The sequence below is a fragment of the Anoplolepis gracilipes genome, chromosome 13 (genome assembly GCF_047496725.1).
Source record: "Anoplolepis gracilipes chromosome 13, ASM4749672v1, whole genome shotgun sequence".
NCBI lineage: Eukaryota > Metazoa > Arthropoda > Insecta > Hymenoptera > Formicidae > Anoplolepis > Anoplolepis gracilipes.
In genome coordinates, this window is record NC_132982.1 from 1494177 (window position 1) to 1519392 (window position 25216).

A 25216-nucleotide genomic window follows, 5' to 3' on the forward strand; every position below is an offset into this window, starting at 1 on the left:
TGTATTTTGAAGAGACTTACAACTTTTATTTGAAACATTTTTTTAAATTTCCAGTATTTGATAAAATAATTGAAAAAAACGTCAATTTTTAACAATTTTGGTAACTTTTTAGTAAATAACGAGCGACGGCTAAAACCTTTTAAGCGTTGCTGAGAGTGATGATCTTGACAACATATGTCAAGGTCATTGACTTCTGAAAGGGGTGACCTTATGTAAATATTTACCCAAAATTGTATATATAATTTAAGATAATATATACAAAATATTTAAAATTTAGAAATTTTAAAATTAAGATTTGTAAAATATTATTAGAAAAAACACATAAAAATAATTTATATATTTATAAAATGTATACGTTTTATAATGCGATTCCACATTACTTCTGCTTGCGGTGGGTCTTACTAAAAGATTTTTATATCTATAATATATTAAGTTTTCTCAAATTTATAGATAAAATTAGAAATTTAGAATTATATTATTTGTTATATATATTATCTATTTGGAATTAAATTATATATAATGATTGTAAATCTTAAATAATTTTAAATATTTAATACTTATATAGCAGAAGCTTGTGTAAAAATAAATAAATCTTAAAATAAATGAATTATTTTTACTATTTCAGATGGCGAGTATCTCTTTGTGGATCCCGAAAATAAGCTGAACAAGTATGCCCCGAAGAATTGGCGAAACTCTCATACATATGTAAGTAGTTACTTATTTGTTGCTTATTGTTTTATAATAATCGATAATTATTGAGTTCAGGAGAAGCAACTTTAATGATCTTAACTTTGACATTTGTTAATCAAGGTTATAACCCTGAGTAACTTCCAAAAAATTTTAATTGTTCATTTGTTTTTATAAAAACCTATAAACAAAAAAAATTAATTTGAATAGAACTTTAATATAATATAATATTATATTAGTTGTATATTTAAATATTTCAATAAATAGTCAGAGAAGAGGCGGAGCTTTTTATTTTATATCCCTACTCCAAAATATCTTAACCTATTTTTGATAGTAAATATTTACTTTTATCTAGGTTCGTTTTGTGAAAGCAAGAGTGGTCTGAAGTGAACTTACTTTGCGTGAAAAGTTGGAAACTTGTAAAATCATACTTATTGATTTTATTATTATACAGTTTCACATATTTTCAACTTTCCACGCAAAGTGAGCCTACTCCACATTACCCCTGCTTTCAGTACGAAATAAATGACAGGTTATATAAAGGTAAATATATATGAATATATTGTATATTTAAATATACAATTTAACTGATATAAAAAAGGTTGGAAAAGACCACAAGCTATTAACAAATAAATTATAGATAAAAACAAATATTAAATTCAGATTTTGAATTTAATATTTGTTTTTATCTATAATTTACTTGTTAATAGCTTGTGGTCTTTTCCAACCTTTTTTATATCAGTTAAATTGTATATTTAAATAGTTCGCTCATGTATACTTACTTTAAATGGATTATAAAAGCAATGGCCTCAATTCAAACGGAATACGCCTTCTAAGCGTAAATACTTTATACTAAAATATATTTAATATTATGTATACATATATTATAATACCGACAATTTTAGTTTCACCGTTCCCGATACTAGTATCTATATGTAATTTATGTTAGAAAGGAGCAATTTCGCAATGTGTATGTCTAATAGTTTATCTATTTACTGTTATGAGGCGCTGCATGACAAGTCTAAGCATATAAGCAATTTATGGGGTGAGGATAAAATTACACTATTAAACTAATTAAAATAACTTTAATGATTAAACACAAACACAAGTTTACAATATCAGTATCACGTATCAAATATAAGACGTGACTGTTCAGCTTGACAGCTGTCAGAGATCTCTCTCCAAAATGTCTGCCGTTTGACAATCGAATCTCCCGATATCCCAGAGACGATCTTCTTTTGCCATAATGAGTGGCCGTACATCGCGGCGCGGGAATGCCAAGCAGGGACGTAATATTACTTCCCCTTCTTCAAAAATTGTAGTCCCGACAATTGTTCCAAAAATGGGTTGACCGTTATCCAAATGTTGACTCCAGGGAACCTCAACGACTTCCTGCTCTACCCTAAGCTGCTGCTACAGGTTACCGAGCACTGTTACCCCAATTGACTCCGATCATTCTTTATCTTGTACTCTTCTATTTTCCGCTCCAGTTGCAATGTCTTCGGACAAGAAGGGGATAACTACCGTGGACCCGTCATCCTTAAAGGACTCCTCTAATCGCTGCCTCGGCATTTGCGTTCCGTCCTGCGGAAAAACCACAGTTCAAAAACCGCAGAAAAGGCAATTTTCGTTTAGAAAAATGTTATGTATTTCCATTTCTGATCGATCCTTCGAGTAACTCTCCTAGTCCACTTCTTCCAATTAATAAACTGAAAAGAACATTCCAACGGAAAACAATGTCAAACATTAAATTCTTATGAACCTCGAAAGAGTTCATGGGGAGTTAATAAATAATCATTGATTGGTCTCAGATGTGAATCAATCGATACAACCGAGCCCAAATCAAAACCATCTAAATCTTTCTCTCAAAACCAAATAGGTTTTTTAAATTTAAACATTTTAACAAAATAAATTTTTTTTATTGAGAGACTACACTCTCTAGAATTCTCTAAAATTAGAAGGACTTAGCTGGTTGAGCCCACAAGAGCTGTATCATATTCTCCGGCCTTCCTCTATTTGAAGAGGCGTTGCGGCTCGCATTGTTTTTCGTGCAACTGTTGCTGTTGACGGCCCAGTAACTTCCAAATTTTCCATTCCTTCTCCGGATGCCATCACTCGTAAAATTACGTTCTCCGTCCGCAAGATTTTGATTCAGACTATCCCGGACGAGCCCCCAAAATGTTATGTTCGCGGGAACGATATTAATCGAACGCGACGCGACGCAACTGACACTCGCGGACCGCACTTGTAAATAAAATTATACTATTAAACTAATTAAAATAACTTTAATGATTAACACAAACACAGAAGTATACAATATCAGTATCACGTATCAAATATAAGACGCGACCGTTCAGCTTGACAGCTGTCGGAGATCTCTCTCAAAATGTCTGGCGTTTGACCACCGAATCTCCCGATATCCTGGAGACGATCTTCTTTTGCCATAGCGAGTGGCCGTACAACCATACAACACGGTGCGGGAACGCATATATATATATAGTATATAGTCTGTGGATACATATTTGCATGTATCTTTGCTATTTATAATTGCAATATTTCTCATGGCATAATAAATATTATCAGAATAGAAGCAACTTTTATCATTACTCGATTTATTATTAATGTTACTATTATTCTATAACTCTTAATATATAAGTATACATATTATTTTCAGGGTTTAGACAGCAGCGGAAGACCAGCTTTTGTGCTATATTTTCGAGTTCGTTTTTATATTGATACGCCATTACTCTTAAGGTAAGATATAAACATCTTCTTTTAAAATAGCTATATTTCACATGCCTTCCACATATACTCCTATTTATTATTTGGAAGTCAGCTAAATGTTATTTGTTCTTTCTGAAGAGTACCAACTATTGTTCAAAAAATGTTGTAAAGAATGTTTATATTCTTTAGAAGAGTTTTCTGGTCTAGCATTCTAGTCCAGCTATCAACTGTGACCAACAAGTGAGATTAACAAACGTATTGCTCTGAAATCGTATAACTTTAACATTGTGCCTAAAATGACATTAGATACGAGAGCTGAACAAAAGCAGTTGTCCGGAAAACAAAATGTCTCGAGTTCGATTTCCGATTCAGACTCGTGCCTCACATATTTGTCGACTCTGAAAAATTTTGTACAATCATTTTTTAAGCTGAAAGATGTTATGAATGCCTTACAAAGAGTTGTTGCCACATATGAATAATTCCTACAGAGTATCTGGACTGATATCCTCTATTACATTCTTGTTTATTATTATACTTGGATATTTCATTTTTTTGAAATATAAATTCTTATATAATATAAATATAATAGGGACCGAAATACAATAGGAATCGAATTTTCACATTTCAATTAATCAATAAATGCAGATACTTTGAAGAAAAGAATAGTAAAAATTAATTTGAATTTGATTATAAATTATAATCGGAGTAACAAATAGGGTGAATTAAAAAAACTTTTTTTTTGTAATTGAATCGTAATAATGTGCAAAATTTGTCCATTTATGCTAATAATAAGTGTGCAAATTTCAGCTCGATTAAACAATATCTTCTGTTCTGAATTTGAGCATGAATTTGTGATATTTCTATCCAAAAATCAAAGCGTTGATAATAATACTTTGCTTTGAAATGACCTCTCCAGATTCCGTTAATTGAATCTTAAATACTCATCTGGAATTGATGGGCATTCCATTCTTCCTCGCAGGCACAAGTGTCCACGTTCGATTCTTCTCGTTAGCTCGCAAATCTTCTTTGATTGCTTCGCATCACTTTTCAGCGTCAAGTTCTAACACAGTTTCTTTGAAACCGGATGGCTCGTCTCATTCTGCAATATTTATTTCAAATCTCGATGAGCGCTCGATTGACTTATCGACTTCTTCATTTTGATGTTCTCTTAATTGTCATGCTCAGGAAGATTCTTCACAGTTGTTGCTATTATTAGCTTATTCGCCAGTTCATTTGTCTGTCTGTCCTTTTCTGTTTTTAGAATTTCTGGCTAGAAAATCTCTGGGTTCAAAATAAGCTGTTGAGCAAGTTTTCTTCTCATTGAAGATTACATATCTAACTTCTGAGACTCGCTTTATGTTGAGATCATAAAGCTTGTAACCAGCAGAGTTTTCTTTATATCCGACAAGTAACACTTTTTGACTTTTGAACTTCCAGTTTTTCTCGAAACTGCTTTGACACGTGCACAAACCCCTCCAACCTAAATATTCTTATATTCAACAAGTCCTGTTTTTTACCTGTCCACATTTCACACGGAGTAATCCCTCTTGTTTACCTGGATGGAACTCGATTCAAAACATAGGTGGCTGTGTTTATTGCTTCAGCTCATAAAAATGTCGGAAGGTGTTTTGCTTTCAACATTAATCTTACACTCTCGACAATCATCCGGTTGTCTCTTTCTAATTTGTCATTTTGCTGAGACATATATGAAATTTTATCTCTAGGTGAATTCCTTTCAAAATAATGCTTCAGTCCACTGCTGTTGTATTTTCGACCGTTGTCTCATCAGCTTGCAGACTTTTCATTGGACATCCGAACTTATTGATAACTATTTTCTTGAAGTCCCTGAATTCTTCAAGCACATCCAACTTATGCTTGATAAAACTCACGTTGTGATATCTCGAAGCATCGATTTTAAACACAAAATATCTAGCGCCATCCAGTAATTGCACTGATATGGATCTACACTATGAAGCAGCTCACCCGGTTGATTCTGGCCCGTTGATGTTTCTACTACTTTTATATTATTTAATCACAAAATTAAAGAATGAACAAATTTGATCAAGCTAAATAATTAATATATCAACAGTTATTAGAATATAAAATATAATTATATACATATAAATATATACATATAATTACAAATACATATAATTATATACATATAAATATAATTATATACATAATAATAAAATAAAATTATATTATATAATCAAATAAATAATAAAAAATTAATATAAATATTTAACTAATACATATAAATTTCTTGTTACAAAATCATATTAAGTGGTTAAGTGAAGTTTTTGTTACGATAAAATTTTAAATACGTGTGTGATGATATATAAAAAGTATAATAAAAGAACATATTTTGCTACCGAATTAACTAATAATATACATGTACTTATACTTACACACAAAGGTGTTGAATGTTACGCTTGTAGCGCTCTATAGCGCTTCAATGTTTGCACATGTGCGACGTACATAAAGGAGCTCCGTACGGGACTTAATGCCTCAGAGACAGTTAAGTGGCGCTGTTCTGTTCTTTTTATTGTTAGTTAGTCTGTCTATCAGTATTCTTTGAGTTCTTTTGTTACGTTTAAGAAAACACACAGTCATATATACTTTTCTTTATATTGTACTTTATTGAACATTAAAGTGTATTTAACCAAAGGCAGATATTTATTTGCATAACCCCTGTGCAAGTTATGGGCTCAGGGTCTTTAGTGTGAGGTTAAGCTTGTGTCTTGTTTGATTTGTCGAGTTTATCTTGCATACTCTTTTGATAATCCGTCAATAAAAATAAAAATAAAATGTCGGCTTATGAAAATCTGTGTGTTCCTGTCTTGACAAAGGTGTCATATCAACGTTGAAAATTTGAGGTGATCGCCTGTCTCAAGAGCGTAGGTGTCTACGAGGTCGTGAACGGCAGTGACGCACATTCAGCGGAACACACGAAGAAATAAAAGAGTGGCAAAAGAAGGACGCAAAGGCAATGCTTATCTTGTCAGGCGACTTAAGTGACGATGATTTCAGCGATACGAGAATGTAACACCTCGAAGACGATGTTTATAAAACTAAAATCACTTTATGAAGTAAAAAGCGAAGCAAATTAATATTTACTAAATCAAAAATTACATGCTATAAAGTTCCAAGAAGGACAGTTCAAAGTTACTGTTCCGAACTAGCTGTTATCGTACAACAACTTGAAGCAATCGGTGAGAAAATCAGTGACGCAACAATGGTAGCAAAGTTAATCAACGATTTACCTGCAAAATTTGACACGTTTCGTGAAACATATTACATACAAGCAACAAGTGACAAGACGATAAAATTGGATGACATTTGTTAACAACTTGTGCTGATTGAATCACGAAAAGAAGAAACCAGCAGTAAATCAGACAGCGGCGATGCACTGATCACAAAATTGCAAAAACCGAGCAATGATAAAAAGTTAAATACTGACAGAAGACAAAATCCTGTTAAAAAACCACAAAGCAATGTTGAATGCTTTGAATGTCATAAACTTGGATATCTTTAAAAGGATTGTCGCAAATATAAAGCCAGAAAGAACAATCACAAAATAAATCGACCAAAGCAAATCAAACATACAGTAAGTCGCTAATGTTCGCATGTCAATCGGCATATACAGCAATCAACGGTAAAAACTCATGGATAGGCGACAGTGGTGCTTCAAATCATATGACGTACAGAAGAGATGTCTTCACAACATTTGAAGAAATCATCGATGGCTCATTTCCAATTATAGTCGGCAACAATGAAATTATTTATGCTCAAGGCAAAGGAACAGTTGATGTCAAATCGTTATCAGGAGGCGATGTTACATTAACAAATGTATTATACGTGTCAAAACTAGGTTATAACTTGCTTTCCCTTGGCGCAGCAACAAAGATGCAAGTCAACGTGCAATTTGGCAAAAATGTAATTGAGATGTCAAAGGATGGTCGACGACTGGCAACAGGACATCGTTTACCAAACAATCTGTATGAAATGGATTTCGCTCAAGTCGGTAGTGCTGCGAATATTACTGTTCAAGAGGCTACGCTTCAGGTATGCCACGAACGTTTAGGCCACGTAAATTATGGTTCAGTTCATCAGCTTGCAAACAGTTCAGCGGTTGAAGGTATGAAATTAGCAAAATCCTCAATCAGTGGAAGCGATAAGTGCTTCTGTGAAGCATGCGTTTAAGCAAAACAATGTCGTCAACCATTCAATGAGAGAAGTACACGATCAACGAAGCCAAGTGAACTAATACACTACGATATATGCGGACCAATGTCGGTGGAATCATTCGGTGGTACAAAATTGATGGCAATATTTGTAGACGACTATTCTGGGTTCTTGTTCGTCAAATCAATGACAGCTAAATCTCAAATAATTGAAGCTATGCAAGAGGTAATTGCTGAGGTAAAAGTAACTGGTAACGAGGTAAGACGTACATGATCTGATAATGCATCTGAATTTCAAAGTACTGAAATGCGCAAACTAATGCGAAAACACTCAATTTTACAAGAATTTTCAGCACTAGAAGCTCCACAGATGAATGGACGTGTTGAACGTCAAAACCGAACAATAGTCGAAATGGCCAGAGTGATGCTCACAAGTGCAGATTTACCACGTGGATTATGGGCAGAGGCAGTAATGACTGGCTGCAAAAATTCGTAACTGCATTCCGTTAAAACGATTGAATAATAAGACTCCACAAGAAGTCTTTACTGGATGTAAGCCAGATATTTGACATTTGCGTATTTATGGCAGCAAAGCATATGCTTTTACAAATGAAGAAAAAAGATAATAGTTGGATCAAAGTTTGATCCAAAATCTAAAGAAATGCGGCTCATTGGTTATGCATATAAAGCATATTGACTATGGGAACTAAATACTCGGCATGTTATAGTCAGAAGAGATGTTGTTATAGTTGAACCTCAACCACAACAAATGGTGAAGATTATTATACCAGACAATGAAGATGATGCAGAAACATCGTATGGTGACATCAAAACTGAAGATGATGACACTGAAATGGAAGAAGAGGCAATCACGAAACTGCGCAAGAAACATGAAAGCGAACAGTCAAGGTCATAGCTGATAATATTGTGAATTAAACGCGTAGTAAAACACAATCTAACACTACTTATTCTATAGCCAGTACTTAATTATACGCAAGTGCATTTATTGCTAATGTTGAATTGCCAACAACAGTTGAAGAAGCAAAGACATCATCAGACGCGAAGAAATGGGAACAAGCAATGGCAGATGAGCTTGATTTACTTAATCGCAACAAAACCTGGACACTTATAGAACCACCACAAGATTGCAAGCCAAATCGTAATAAATGGATCTTTCGTTTAAAAACTAAACAAGAAGCGTTGATAAATACAAGACAAAACTTGTCATAAAAGGATGTTTGCAGAAACGAGGCATCGATTTTTCAGAGACATTTCCTGTAGCACGATTCGATTCAGTGCGTATATTATTGGCGGTGGCAGCAGCGAAGGATTTTGAAATCGTCCAGTTAGATGTAAAGACTGCATTCTTATATGGAAATCTTACAGAGACGATCTACATGGAGCAGCCAGATGGATTCAACGATGGTACAAATCGCGTGTGTCTTTTAAACAAAAGTCTCTATGGTCTTCGACAAGTTTGACGCCAGTGGCACGCAAGGTTTGTTGACATCTTCATGAAAGAATTTGGTCTTAAACCAATGAGTACAGATCCATGCGTGTACACTTCAAAGGATAGTAAACTGTTGGTTGCATTATACGTCGACTCGTATTTGGCCAATCAAAAACGGAAATTGACAAATTACTCAAGGCGATGCAACAACAATTCGAGATAACGAGTACGGAAGCTACGTGTTATCTAGGCGTTGAAATTATACGCAATCGAGAAAAGAAAACCATACGGATAATCCAGACGGTATATGCAAAAGCCATTCTTGAAAAGTTCGCGATGAAAAATTGTAATTTTGTTACTACACCGATAGATGCGAATGCTACATTGAAATTAATCAACAATGAAGATTTGAAGAATGTGCCATATCGACAACTCATTGGGTCATTAGTGCTTAGCAGTCGCTACACGACCAGATTTGTCATATGCAGTGGCAACTCTCTCTAAATTTCTTGATTCACCAACTGATGAACATTGGAACGCCGGCAAGCGTATTGAGATATTTGGCAAGTACAACGGACATCGGAATTACATATGAACTTGACAAATCAAATAAATTAATAGCCTATTCGGATGCTGATTGGGTTAATTGTGTCCATACACGAAGAAGTATTAGTGGTGTTGTTCCTGTTCTCAACAGTGGACCAGTTATTTGGTTTTCACACAAAAAGAGTATCATTGCGACATCTACTACAGATGCTGAATATGTAGCAGCACTTGACGCAGGAAAAGAAATAATATGGACCAGATCTCCTAAAGGAGACCAGAAGACTCCTAAAGGAAATTGGTTTCAGTCAAGATAAACCAACCACATTATATTGTAACAATGCAGCAGCTGAGAAGCTTATTACAAATCCTATATTTCATCGTAGAACAAAACATATTGATGTAAAGTACCACTGTACGCATGAATTAGCAAAAAATGGAATAATTGACATCAAACATATAAGTAGCAACAAACAACTTGCTAATATATTTACTAAGCCACTAACAAACACGGAATCTTTTTGAAACTAATAGGAGGTCACTTGGAATATATATTACGAACATTTCAGCGAGTGGGAGTGTTGAATGTTGCGTCTGTAGCGCCCTATAGCGCTTCAATGTTCGCATATGCGCGACGTACATAAAGGGACTGTATACGGGACTTAATGCCTCAGAGACAGTTAGATGTTCTGTTCTTTTCTTTTTGTTAGTTAGTCTGTCTATTAGTATTCTTTGAGTTCTTTTGTTACGTTTAAGAAAACACACAGTCATATATACTTTTCTTTATATTGTACTTTATTAAACATTAAAGTGTATTTAACCAAAAGCAGATATTTATTTACATAACCTCTGCGCAACAAAAGGAACGAATTTGGAAATTCTAATTTTGATGAAACTTTATACACATATAGGAATGCTAAATAGATAAATTTAGAAATTTTCATTGTCGCTCAAACATGATTCAAAAAGCGAGAAACCACTCCTTTATATGTAGAGCGATTCTCTGCTTTTCTCAATATATTTAAAAAATTATTGATATCAAAAAAATTTTATACAACAGTTTTTTATGGTAAAAAAACCTTCATTTAATCACATTAGTAAAATTTAAAAAAAATTTTTTTTAAAGATTTTCGGAAAAAAATAAAAAAAAATTTTTAATTATATTAACGTGATTAAATAGAGATGATTTTACCATAAAAAACTTTTGTATAAAACATTTTTTAATATCTCCAATAATTTTCGAGATATATCGAGAAAAGCAAAAAGTCGCTTTATACATAATATATGAGGTGATTTCATCCCTTAAAAACATTTTTCGCCGCAACTGAAAATTTCTAAATTCATCTATTTATTTCCCCTACATGTGTGCAAAGTTTCATTAAAATCAAAATTTCCGGGTTCACGAAGATCTCTTGTTATAAAATTACTAAAGTAAAACTATAAAATACATAATTTGTAATTTTTACGTACAAAAGAAAGTTTTAAATAAATGAATTCCATATTATCTTTTGGACATTTTATATTAAATCTCTAATAAGTAAATGCTTAATATAAATAGTAATTTAATATAAATAGCTTTATCATAAATGTTTAATAATAATGAAATTTTTTTAAAAGTAAGGCTCTTAAAGACACATGTGTCAAATTATTGGAATCCTCTTTTATAAAAATATTATTTTTACTTCAAGATAGCATATCTCAGGAACCAAAAAATTCAAAGCATATATTATACTACTTACAATTAGTCACAAAATTCAAAGCATGTATTACTTAAGAATGTACTCTACAATAGAGTCATTTTCAATTTTTTTTATTATTCCAAATAAAATTAGAGATTCTAAAAACATTATAAAAATATTAATATATGCGGTAGAATCATTATAACAACATAAAAATAACTTAAAAATAAGAAGCGTTTGAAAAGAGCCAGAAAGCGCCATTAGGTCATGACGTCACGATATATAATATAAAGGAATGAATAATAGAAGAATTCGTAATTAAAAAACGAGAAGGTGTATATAAATGCTGTTTCGTGCCAGGATGTTTAAGTACAACAATAAAAACTCTTTTTAAAATATTCGTGAGTGTTCCAAAAGGAGAAACACGAAAAATTAAATAAAACAAGTTTGACGTGATCCCAATAATGAAACATCATTAATTGCACCTTTTTATTGCTGCAAAGATTATTTTGACGTAAATGTTATAATAATTATATGTACAATAGAATTCCGAAATATTAATTTAATTTTTGTAGTTTTATTTTTAAACGAATAACATATTTATGAAAATATCATAACCTTTATATATGTGTAAAATATTATTTATGAAAGTTTAAAATGGCAAAATTTACATTGTTTATGCATTTATACTTATAGTTTATACAAAGTTAAATAACATTTAATATTAACTATTGCAAGAATAAGATTTAGAAAATTATATGCGAGTAAAACTCAATTCAAATGCAGTAATATCACTGTTATTTTCAGTAAATTATCGGATTTTGCTTGTACAAATCCTTGATGTCATTTCATTATGCAAATTCATAAAAATAATTTATTAAAACAAATATTTATACACGATGTTTGTATTTCCATGCAGTCACCTGAACTTGTCTTATATATCGTGACGTCATATCACGTTTGAAGACACGTGATATTTTTCAAATTTTTAATGACTTTTAATTAAATACTGAATAATATATACATATTAAATATTATTTTTTATAGTGTATTCGGCATTATTACTTAAACTTAATAAAAAAATTATATTTATAATATTTTATTTTTTTGTGAATGATCCTATTGTCAGATTGAAAATAATCCGTGCTGTGTAAGTTGATGTCAATGAACATTTATTATATGTTTTGCGTTAAAAATTCAAAATATTTTACTTGCTCATGATATATTGAAGTAGTTAATTTCGCAAAATAGGATTTTACAATGTGTATACTTGCATATAATTCTCTGAGCCTATATAAAATGTAAATAGGTTATTTTTACTAATTCCAATATAAATAGTTTATTCATAATTCTCCTAATCTCTACACAAATATTCGCGAATAATAAACAATAATTTATTGATTTTGTATATAGTCCTCACTTATTAAGATTTAAGATTTTAATAATTTGCGTTATTATTTTAGCGATGAGACAACGAGGCATCATTATTACCTGCAGTTACGTGACAACGTCGTCAGACATGGTGGTGGAGTGGAGAGCCTCCATCCTCACCATCCCCTTCATGATCCATCTCTCGTTGCGCCATTGCTCGCGCTTGCTGGACTTGCCCTTCAAGCCGACCTTGGCGATTATTCTGAGGAACGGCATAGACCACATGCAGGATCTGTTGGATACTGCAAATCCACAGATTATCTTCCTCCTCATGTAAATTGAAAACTTTAACGTTTTGCCTGTTATAAAAAAAAAAATTATATTTGACATGAAACAAGAAAGATATTTATTAAGATAAAAATATCTAAAAATATTTATTTTTATTAAATCCGAAATTATAGAATAAAAATAACTTAATCTTAAGGGTCAACAGGATGAAAAAATTCCAGCATCATTGTCACCAACATTACAGATAGCGATATTCGTAGTTTTAATATTTAGCCTCGAGAAAGTCATATTCATGAAGCTATTTTTAATATATTCTTTACAAAAATGAGAAACAACGTATAGAGACAGATTTTGCATTTTGGCTCTTAAAAAATTATAATAAATAGAATATCAATTTGGAATAGCTACATCTGATTCGCGGCAACTTATGGCCAGCAGCACGTTTTTAGAAATTTTATTTCGACTTTTTTTCCAAAAAATCACTCTAGATGAAATGAATTTTGCTGATTATGAATATTATAGTTTTATCGCGATATTCTCTGTTTTTCGGCCAAAATATAAGAATCATGAATCAGCCTCCGCGAGAGGTTTCCACAGTGTCTTCTGTCGACCCCATTGAACTATATCCTAACTGGCATCAGACTGTCATTGACGTCTAGACAAAGATAACATGAATCGGAGTTTTCAGTCTTTTTTTCGCATCTTAAAAATGGTGGAAATAAAGTACGCTCATTGAGTACGCTTAAATAAATGCTTCAATAAACTTTAATGAACTAAAATAACTATCAAATAATGTATGATAAATATGACAAATAATTAATAAATAATTCATAACTATCAAAACATATTTTATTCAAAATATGTATAACCATGTTTACAATTATATTTAGATTTTATAAATGTCTGATAGGCATCCATTTTGCGTGTCTCTTTTTATCTCGTAAAGGAAATCTGTAAAATATTTAATAATATATTACATTATTAGTATTAATTTGTCTTAAAATATAAACAATTACATGATTTAATCTTTTATGTACTATGTACTATATTAGTATACTGTACTATATTAGTATATATTATGTACTATATTATATACATACTTTTTGATTGCCAAACATTTCCGCAGCCTATAATACTACAATTTTTCAGCATAATTATTTATTATTGTTGAGATTATTTATATTTGCGTTCACATGATGCACATAACATAGAACCTAACTTTACACAAATTGTATATGTTAGAAAAAGAGAACTATACCTTGATGTTGCGCTCTCTTTCTAGACGGGTTACATGACCCAAGAACAATAGCTGCGCTCATTCCAGTTAGGATATAGTTCAATAGTCGACTCTTAAGTTAAAGTTTCTTATTTCATAATTATGATCTTTCATGGATTAAATGAACACTCTTAGATGTGTCTTGAGTCGAACGTGCTCGTTGTGCTCGCAACCCAACACAAGGAGAATAGTGGACTCTCTAGAGAGGAGGCAGAGTTACAGTACATTCGAGAAACAGTATTGTTGGAGGCGCCACTTAACGCTCACCTATATAGATTGCGTCGAAACAAAAATGAGGCAGGACCTGGACGCATACTCTTGGCGATTTGTGCTCGTGGAGTGCGTATCTATACTGAAGAGGAAATACCACGCATTTTCGCTTGGAACAACATTGGCAAACTCTCTTTCGATGTAAGTTAAGATTTTTATATGTACATTGTTGTTTCTGTCCGTTCAATATTGCAATATTAAATTATGTGCTTAAAATAATAATATAAATTATTTTTTCTCCATATGTATGTCAAAATAAATTCTTTGCGCTATTTGTATTTAATAATATAAATTGCTAAAATATATTTTACCGAAAATATATTTATTCTTTGGATTTATAAATTTTTTTATTATTTGTGTATATTTTTTAAAGATTTCATTTTTTCTGCAGCGCAAAAAGTTTGAAATTCGAGCGGTTGATCATGCAGATAAACTCACTCTCTATAGTGGATGCGATGACAAGAGTAAACTTCTTTTGGGACTTTGCCGTGACACCCATCAGTTTTCGATGGCTATAGCACCTAAAGTAAATGAAGTTAAAAGACGAGAAGAAGAAGGTGAGTTGTTGCTCTGTATTATTGTTTACAACGTTGAACATTTAATTAAGTTAAATAATTAACTGATTATATCTCTTACAGTACACACCTTAAATTCCGAATGATACACAGGGAGTCGTTTATGACTCATCGGTTTTTTTGCTATAACTTTACTTAAAATTAATTTTTTTTGACATTAATGAAACATGAATCAAAAGTTTAAACTTTAACGAGTGTGCTCGTAAAAAGTTTATTAGCGTGGAAGTTATAGTTTTCATGTAAGAAAGCCTAGAAGTAAGCATTCGGAATAACGTCAAAAAATGTTATTTTTTTACATTAAAAATTTTATATATTTTATATAGGGTATTGTAACAGGAAAAAATCGGATATAATCTTAAAGTAGAAGTTTCATACATGAAAAAAATTATTATAACTTCGTGCATTGCAAAACATTGAATTATTCAGAAGGACATATTTTTGTTAATTTTTTGCTTGCAAATTACTTGATTTTACATATGTTTTGAAGCAAATAAATAAACAATAATTTTAGATAAAATTAATTAAAATTTTTCTTTTTATTAAAATATGTATACATTTTTATAAAAAAACGATAAATTTTTGGAAAAACTTTTTATAGACTTAAAAAAAATTCTTGAGTTTTTAGGTAAAACTTTAAAAATTTATAAATTTTATAAAAAAACTTGAAAATTAAAAAAATCTATAAATTTACATTTATATTCTATACATTTAGAAAAAAACATTTTAAAAAATTCATAAACTATTTATATTTCGAAATAGTTAGTATTCATGGGGTATATGTATACCGACTCCAAAACACACGTTTAAATACCTTTTACTCGGCTAGACTGACTACGGGACCTGCAGCTCTTTTAGGCGCGTCACTTAAGTATATTTCTGTTAGATACTATGAAGTCTAAACTTATGTTCTTTTAATATACAGCGTTAAAAAGAAAAAAAAATAGAGTCGAAATATACTCCTGTGTACTGTAAGGGATATTATAGTTTACATCATTAGTTTTTAGCAAGTAATGTAAGTAGAATAGAATAGAGTAAGTTTTCAACTTAAAAAGGACCACAACCAAACTGTCGAAACGTCGTTTTAATATTAAATAAAGATATTATTGGCTAGTTTGGTTGTTCTACTTACATTACTTGCTATTAATTGAGTATTAGCGATTGGAATTTAATAATTTGGAATTAGTTTTTAGATTAATCTAATTGTACGATATTATAAAAAATAGAAGCATTAAAAATTATTTTTATCTTTTTGATACCTTTATCTTAAATAATACATAAAAAGAAAATATGAGAACTAATAATTTTTAAAAACATCACTATAAATATTTCATTAGATTTCTAGTTGCATGATAAAAAAATATTTAATCAATCTTATTAAAGAACAAATTATTTAATAAACATATTCAGACAGTACATTTCTCTAAAGAACACTTAAAGAAATGATTTAAAGACGTCTTATCGACCTTTAGATATCTTTAAAATGCTTTTTGACATTTTTATGTTGTCTGGATATTCAATAATAATTTTTCATGTTTCTTTATAACAAGTCTAAAATGATCTATATACTTCTTTTAAATACAAAATTTGTATTTAAAAGAAGTAGACAAAAATAAATAAAAAGCAGGTATTGTTATTTTTTATAGATTTTTGAGAAACAGTTTTCACTTCTTTTTATGTTATCTTCTGTATCTTTTAGGAAACTTTCCATTAGGTTATTTTTATATTAACTTCACAATATTTCTTTGTGCGATATTTATTTAAGTCTTTTGGAATTATTTATATTTTATACATTTGTTTTCCGTTGAAATTAGATCTTCCATTATTTCATTGATTCTATATAGATTATTTCACTTTTATATTTCAAATTACACAGAGATATTTACTCTATAACACATACTTGCAGACACGCAATATAATAATATATAGATGTTCCGGTTAATTTTGAGGGATTTTTGTAAAAATTGTAAACGATCAGAAAGTTGATTTATCAACATTTAATGCTTCAGCTATTTTTTGAAGCATTTGAGCTGAGCTTTCAATAATGTTTGCAATTGGGTATTTTCAAACTTTTTTGGTTGATCTGAGTTTCTATTTTTCAAATTAAAATTACTTGTGAATCGTTGAAATAAGCACTCACATATTTTCCTGATGAAGCAGATTCAAAATAAGTTTCTGAGAAAAATCGATGAGCTCTAGCAGCCGTTTTCTTCGAATCAAAACAGTAAAGTAACAACTGACGAAAATTATTCTTATTCGAATATATTCTTTATGACATTCTATTTTCAATTGCACTAAAAAGTGCGATTTTGTTTACAAATGCACATGACATGTGTCAAATTATTTATAAAAATATCCAAGCTTTGAAATGGCATATCAACTTTCAAAATATTTCAAGTAGATTTGTAGTTACAGTCATTTATAGTGAGCCTTTAAAACTAACCGGAACACCAATATATTTCACTCATATTCCAATTTGTAACGCATTCGTTCGCTTTTATATATTTGCATGTACAGTCGCACCTCTTATCCTATGACAAAAAATCTTCTCATGCTACGACCGCGAAAGGGGAATTATACCCCCACTCTCAAATTTTTGTCGTAGGATCAGAGGTTTAAAGGGAAGATTCTGGACCGAAAATGTAGGATAAGAGGTCCGACTGTATATAACTTTATAGTTTTAGAGTACATTTCATTTGATTTTTGCTTTGAAATGTTTGATGAAGGCGAAGAATGTGCTGTTTAGCCACGTTGATATTAACCACGGTCTCAATTGACTACATTGATATTGACTACGTTGCAATTGATCACGTTGATATTGACCACGTTATGATTGAATACGGTTCCAACTGATCTAGGTCCTGATTGACCACCATCCTAATTGACTACCATCTCGATTGAACACCGTCCCGATTGACCACTGTCCCGATTAACCACTGTCCCGATTGACTATAGGGCTGTTGTTTCAAATGTGCAATTATACCATTCCACATGAGTTTGCCACTTTTCGCTTGAAAGTCCAAACCATATCGCCCCGTGCTTCGGACGCGTAATTATAATTATATGGTACTACTAGGCAAAGTTGGGAAAGTTACTTTGTAAAACTTACTAGTTATAGTTACAGTTTTTTCATTGAGAAAGTAACTAGTTACAGTTACAAGTTACCGATTTTAAAAAAGAACTCGTTACAGTTACAGTTATTCAAAAAGTAACAAGTCGTTACTTTTCAGTTATTTTTTTTAAATGATTGTACAATATTATTTTAAACATAAAAACCTTACATTTTATGTTTTACTAATTGTTGTACATTATGTGTTTAATTATGTGTTATATTATTTTACGTATATTAAATTATAATTTTATAAAGATAAAAGATTAAATCATATGCTACCTAAATACTGAAAAATTTATTGTTTTATATATTATGAATTATAACAATATATATAATATTAATAATAAAATATAATAAAATATAATAAAATATAATGTGTTTAAATATCCAAATATATTTTATAATCTTATAAAAAAAATAATATTAATCTTAACTTTTAATAACCATAAGGCACTTAATAATTATATAATCATAATAAAAAATTTAAAGTTAGATAACGTTCAAATTGTTATTGAATTTTTTCCATTTTTCTTATATTTAAATTATTACCATATTGTATTATTTTTTTATAATGCAAAAAATTGGTCGGTAAGTCGGTAAGTAAAAATAAGATATATAGAACAATGCTTTTAGCGCAAGCTCTCAAAAAAGTAACTATTAAAATAGTTATTAGTTACCAAAAAAATGTAACTAAGTTAAGTTACAGTTACAGACAGAAAAAAGCAACGAAGTTAAGTTATAGTTACCGAAAAAAAGTAACTGTAACTGTAACTTCGTTACAAGTAACTCGTTACTTCCCAACCCTGCTATTAGGTTTGCGATACAAAGCCAGGTTCAATTCATATCGTCTGATGCTTCGGATGCGTGATGAGGTCTATAATTATACTGTTATTATTATTATACAGAATAATTATACTCTGCTCACGCTTTCGATTATTCTCATGTTCATACCACAAAATTTTATTGTGTATTAATCAGAACCGTGGTCAATATTAATCTGGTCAAACGGATGCCACTCGCGAAGGATTTTAAAGGGAAAATAACGGAGTGCACCTTTAATTACTATTAACAGCCATATGTATCATATAAGAAATTAGAATTGCTTACTGCACTTGCTTAGATATTCATCGGTGTTTGTTTGCTTATTATTAGCTGACTTAAGATTCGTCCACTCATTTGTGCGTTATGTATTTTAAATTATTCTTAATCTTTCCTTTCTGTTGTCGAGATGAAAATGTATTTATTTACGTATACCCACCGCCTGGTGTGTTAGCGGCAGTGGGTTTTATGAGACGCTCACTTTATTTAACGGGAATATCCATTAAAACTTTCCGGGTGATCATCTCGGGTGCTTTGTTTGGGAAGTTCTGGAATCTGGCTGTTGCACTGTTTCAGAGGTACTCCTGCTCTTTCTTTCTTTGCAGCTCGTCAGAATTCGATCGGTCAAATAGTACACATAAAGTAATAATAGTAATAACCGATCAGAGCAGCGATCGCGTATCTTTTCCCGTAGGACGGAATGTTGAAAAATGAACATTTCCGAGTGAACTCGACTATTTTGCAATTGTGTAATTTTTAGTGATGCGGAAATGTGAAAATTTTCACGTGAACTTTTTTGGTAGCAATCTATATTGTGAAAATGTGAAATATCAGTGAATTTCTGAAATCACTAACATTTATTTGCTGAAAATGGCATACATATAAGAAATACATATCGAAATATCATGAAGTATCGATATACATGATATTTCTTACACAATTGATTGTATAAGTTATATTAAATTATGACTAATAATACAATAATATATATAAACAAATATAAAGTAATATGGTATAATGTAATATAATTAATAGTATTAATACATACTTGCGATTTCAAAAATCCAAATGTTCCACAGATATGTAACAAAATTGATTATTGTGTTACTAATACTCTTCAAGATATTTTTAAGTTATAGGATAGAGATGAAAGTGGTTCCTAACTATGAATTTTTCTGGTTATTTCATTTTTTCACTTTGTACATACACGATCACTCTCAGAGTATTTGTGGAAAATGAAAATATTCACGTGAGATTATGAATAGAGGAAATTAAAAAGTGAAAAAATTCACCAATTCTTACACGATCGCTGCCCAGGCCCTGAGTTTCCGTCGTTACGGAGTTCTTCCTTATCATCAAAAAAAGGATACTAACCCTTTCCTTCCCTTTTTAACTGGGAAAAAGATTTGTGTTCCTCAAGACAAAACATCCTGGCGAGAGCGGGGGAGAGCATTATCTAACCTAGATTAAACAGTGGCCTCACTAATATCCTTCCCCTATAGATGTCATTTATTAAAGATATCCTATAATGGAGGGAAAGTGACGCTTGAAGTTCGGGGGCGTCTTTGATGCCTTTTATCCTGCTCCCATCGCGTATCTCTTTGGTCGGCGGAAAGAAGATTTATAAGTAGAGGGAATCTTCTTACGACTGTGATCGCGCCCTCCTCTTTCTTCTTCTCTATACGCCTCACAATAGTGATGCGTAACAAAAGGTTACACACTGAATTATTCTTAATTTAAGTTAATTTTTTTTTTTTTACGTGTGGAAAATCCTCATGGATAGGGCTCCCGTGTGGAAAATCCTCATGGATAGGACATGTGGAAAATCCTCATGGATAGGGCTTCCCTCTCTCCAGCATATCCTCCCGAGGGAGGTTATGCTGGGGAGAGGAAAGCACTGAAATAATGCGGAAAGCGGTGCCTCCTTCTTAACGCGTCGGGTAAGGTCACTGTGTAGAGAACGCCGACGCATTAAGGAGGAGGCACCGCTTTCCGCATTATTTCAGTGCTTTCCTCTCCCCAGCATAACCTTCCTCGGGAGGATAACTAACCGCTCAAAATACCTCGCCTGACCGGAGAGATGGAGTCACACCATTCCAAGAAACCACGTGTAATGGGGAGCCCAAGCCCCCGCTTGAACTTCCCGCGGTCCCGAGAGGTTAACGGTCACGCCGATGTGACTTCGGCGTTGCCACCTCTATTTGTCCGGGGTGGATCCTCATCGGAAGAGAGGGTCTCACTAATATAAGTTGTGCCTCTTCCTTTTATCCTCTTGTGGTGTCATCTGACATTGGTTACGTCGAGGGAAGCCTCACCCGGTGATCATCACTCGACAAAACCCTCCTCCTCCATGAGTGTCCCCTCTGGAACCCATTCACCTCATCTACAAAGATCTTTTACCAAGTTCCTGGAGGAGGAACCTTCCCCAGCTCATGCTTATTGGGAGATGCCGAGATTGCGACAAAGCGCACATCTCGGTGTACTTCTTCACCACCTCCTGCGGTCACCCGCGTGACCGCAGTTGAAGCATCTGTTTCCCTGATAAAGGGGACACCCCGCTACCATATGTCCGAGCTGAAGATGCGGTAGCACCTAATTATCACCGCATCTCCAGACAGGGTCGTTTCACGATGAGGTCTCCTCTTCCTGGATTTGAGGTTTCCGCCACCTCCGTTTTGCGGACCCTAAAGCTACAGGGGCCTTTCTTTTCTCTCGATAGGAGGGGTATTCCCAGAGTAATTAGGTGTTACTCTGGGAATACCCCTCCTAACCTAATTCTCCTCCGTCTCCTCTTTTTGTTTCTCTTTTGAGGGCCAATACTTTCCTCCCTTTTTTCTCTCCGTTCTTTTCTCCCGCTTTGTTCTTCTACTCTTTCTTACTCCTTAATTTTTTTTATCTTCTATCATTTACTTATTCTGTTTTTGCACTTCTTTTTCTATTTTCTCCAATTTTTTATCTCTCTTGGATCCGTTTTCCAATATCTTTCTAAATATCTCCTATTATTCTCATTTCATTTTTACACTTTTTTCTTATATGCTCTTATATTTATCATTTCTTCCTATATTGCTTGCTTTTTTTCCTTTAAATATCTTTTTTCTGTCATTTTCTCAAACTTAGCTACTGTTATTTATTTTTCCCCTTTCTTTTTTTCAAATAATGTGTTAAGAAAAGAAGATTCTATAAGGTATACAGGATGAAGTTTTTATTCCTTATATTGAGCAGAATTACATAAAGAAAAGCTTTCTTCAGCATTGCTAGAATTCAAAATCCAGAATGTTGTCAAAGATGCTTTTACACGTGGACTAAGAATAGTGCTCTTTATTTTCTTAAAGTTATTACATTGCAACCGATTCATTGCTGGAGAACTTATAATAAATTTCAATGAGTAATCTTTTGAATAGTCTTTTAAACCCGCTTGTACAATTACAAAGAACATAGAAAGATTCATATACTTTTCATTTTTAATTTAAATAATCTTAAAATCTATTATATCAACATTTATATCAATACATAGTCTATTTTCGCATCTAGATGTATTTCTTCTCTACTTTAGTATGCGACGCAATATACACTATCTTTTCCGTGGATGAATATATTACTTTAGTTTTATAATATTGTAGAGCTGAAATATTATATTATATGTATATAGTTATAAATTAAAGTTATTAGTAGCGATATAACTATATAACTATATAATGTACAAAATGCATTTTGGATGTATGCATTTCATACATATATTGTTCGACATACGCCTAAATTTATTAAGGCATTCTCATATAAGGTATCCTCATATGTAAATAGACCTTTGAATGTGCAATAACTTTTATCTTAAACATATCACAAGTCAAAATACTTATTAGCTGAAATTAATATTAAGCAAATATCCAGGATTGCTTCATATCTTACTCCTTCTTCTCCTATCTATACAGTCTACCATCTTTCAAAAACTATTAAAAGATATTGAATTTAATTTTTCTGCCTATCCACTAAACTATAGACATGACATTATATTAAATAACTTTAGATTTAATATTACATAATTATTAGATGTAATATCTTAAAATGTTTGCTCATTCTTTCTATTTTAACTTTGCGTTATAAATTTTATCGTTTTACTTGCATCATATAAATATTACATACATAAGTAAAGTATGGTATAATATGGTAGGAGTATAATATGGTAAGATGCGAGTTGAGATTTAAACAAGGTGAAATTCGTTAATTTATGGTTTTATATAGACATAACTTTATTTTAATAGAGCAAAGATACGAAGAATAGCGAAATTTGCCAAGAGCATGCAAAAGAACGGTTATATAGATAGATAGATAGATAGATAGATAGATATGGTTTATTCCGGACTCCCTCGGGATTGCCGGGGTGTTTTATAGGGACCACCAAATCTTTTACAACCTCCCTCTTACTTTCCTGTACATACATAAATATATATTTACAAGAATATACAAAAAATACGCTACCCCCATTTTCCCTCTAATATCTCTGTACACTCGCCTCCTCTTGTCCAAGCCCCCCTCCCCCTTTTTCCGCGAACCTGGCCATTTCACGACCTCACATACTGTTCCCCTCATCCTCCCTTGCGACTCGCCACCTCCCCCTCATCCCTCTCTTCTCTCCTCTCTTCCCTTCCCTCTCGTTTCCCCTTTCCTCTCCTCTCTTCTCTCTCCTCTGACTCTCCCTCCGCTCTCTCCATCTTCTCCGATCTCCTTTCATCTTCTCTCCTCTCTTCTATCTTCTCTCCTTCGTCCTTCCTTCCAGACTATGGTTTCCCTCTCCTTTCTCTAAACCTCCTCTCGCCCCTTCCCCCTTTCTTTCTCTCTCTCTCTTCTCTCTTTTTTCCTCTGTCTTTCCGCTCTCCCTCCTCTCTATCACCACTGCCACTTCCTCTTCTTCTCTCCCTCATTCACTAGCTTTCCTCTCTCTCTTAGTCATCTTCTTCTTCTCTCTTCTTAGTTCTCTCCTTTCCCTCCTCTCCATCCTCTGCCTCCCATCTCTTCTTTTCCTCTACCCATCTCCACCTCTTCCCATCCACTCTCAGTTCCCAGCTCGTTGCTACCACTTTCCTGCCTCTCGCTTTCTCTCTTCTCGCTGTCTCCCTGATCCTCCATCTCGTCTTCCTCTCCTCCAACGTCAAATCCTCATCCATTTCCACTCCCCAATTCCCTCTGATCTCCCCTTCCTTCCCTAGCACCTCTTTCCTCTGTCCTCTTTCTTCTCCATTTCCGTTAGAATCATCCGTCCTCCCTTCTTTTTTCTTCTATCCATTTCATCCTTAACTTCCTGCCTAATTCCCTCTTTACAATCCCTTCCACAATATGCCTCCTCTCCTCCTGATCCGCACCCTCTATTCCTCTCCATATCACATTCCTCTCTCTCTTCTTTCTTCTCTCCTCTTCCTCTCTCCCCGCTCTCTTTCTTTTCTCTCCATCTCCTTGCGTCCCTTCTCCTTTCTTGCTCTTTCCGCTCTTCCCTCCATCCTCTTCCATAGACTCTCCTACTTTTCCTTCTTCTCTCTTTCCTCTTTTTTCTTCTCTTCCCTCCATCTTTTCTCCTCGTCCTCTTCCATCACCTTCCACCATGCTTCACTCTCTCTAGCCTCTTCTCTTCTTCTCTTCTCTTGCCTCTCTCTCCTCTTCCTCTCCATCCCCTCCTCTTCCTCCCCTCTTCTTTTCTCACTCTTTGTCTTTCTCTTTTTCCTCCTGTGCTTCTTCTTGCCCAGTCCGATCCCCTCTTCGAGCCTCCCCTCCTTCCCTCCCTTTCTCTCTTCCTTTTTCTTCCTTCTCCCACTTCTTCTTCTTTTCCATCTTCTTGCCACCTTTCTCCTCTCTACCATCTACTTCGTCACTTACTTCAACCCCTCTCTCCTTCTCCTCACTTCCCCTCTCCTCCCCTCACCATTCTATCGTTCCTCTCTTTTGTTCCTCTTCCAACGCCTTTTCGCTCCTCTCGCTTTCCGCCTTTCTCTCCTTGTTCTCCTTCCTACTCTCCAGCTCACCGTGGATTTTCCTCACTACTCTCAGCAACTCCGTCATGCAATCTTTCATCTCTCCCATCTCTTTCCTTATCCCTCTTAGCTCCTCCATCTCTCCTAGCTCCTTCTTCCTTCTTTCTTTTCCTCTTTACTCTCACTCTTATCTTTCCTCTTTCTATCTGCCTAGCCTTCTCTCCTAATCTCCTATCACTTGCACCTTATCTCTTCTATCCACTACTGCCCGATTGATA

General features: G+C 33.0%; 1 protein-coding gene across 6 annotated transcripts in view; it reads left to right on the top strand.

Annotated features, from left to right (window-relative positions):
- Window positions 1–25216, top strand: part of LOC140672277 (protein expanded) — a 119231-nt gene that overhangs the window by 78811 nt on the left and 15204 nt on the right. For all 6 annotated transcript variants that reach the window (XM_072904277.1, XM_072904275.1, XM_072904278.1 and 3 more), the window contains 5 exons: window positions 626–705; window positions 3362–3441; window positions 12734–12974; window positions 14341–14616; window positions 14867–15032. In XM_072904277.1, the coding sequence (XP_072760378.1) occupies window positions 626–705; window positions 3362–3441; window positions 12734–12974; window positions 14341–14616; window positions 14867–15032 (843 nt within the window). The remainder of the gene's footprint in view (window positions 1–625; window positions 706–3361; window positions 3442–12733; window positions 12975–14340; window positions 14617–14866; window positions 15033–25216) is intronic.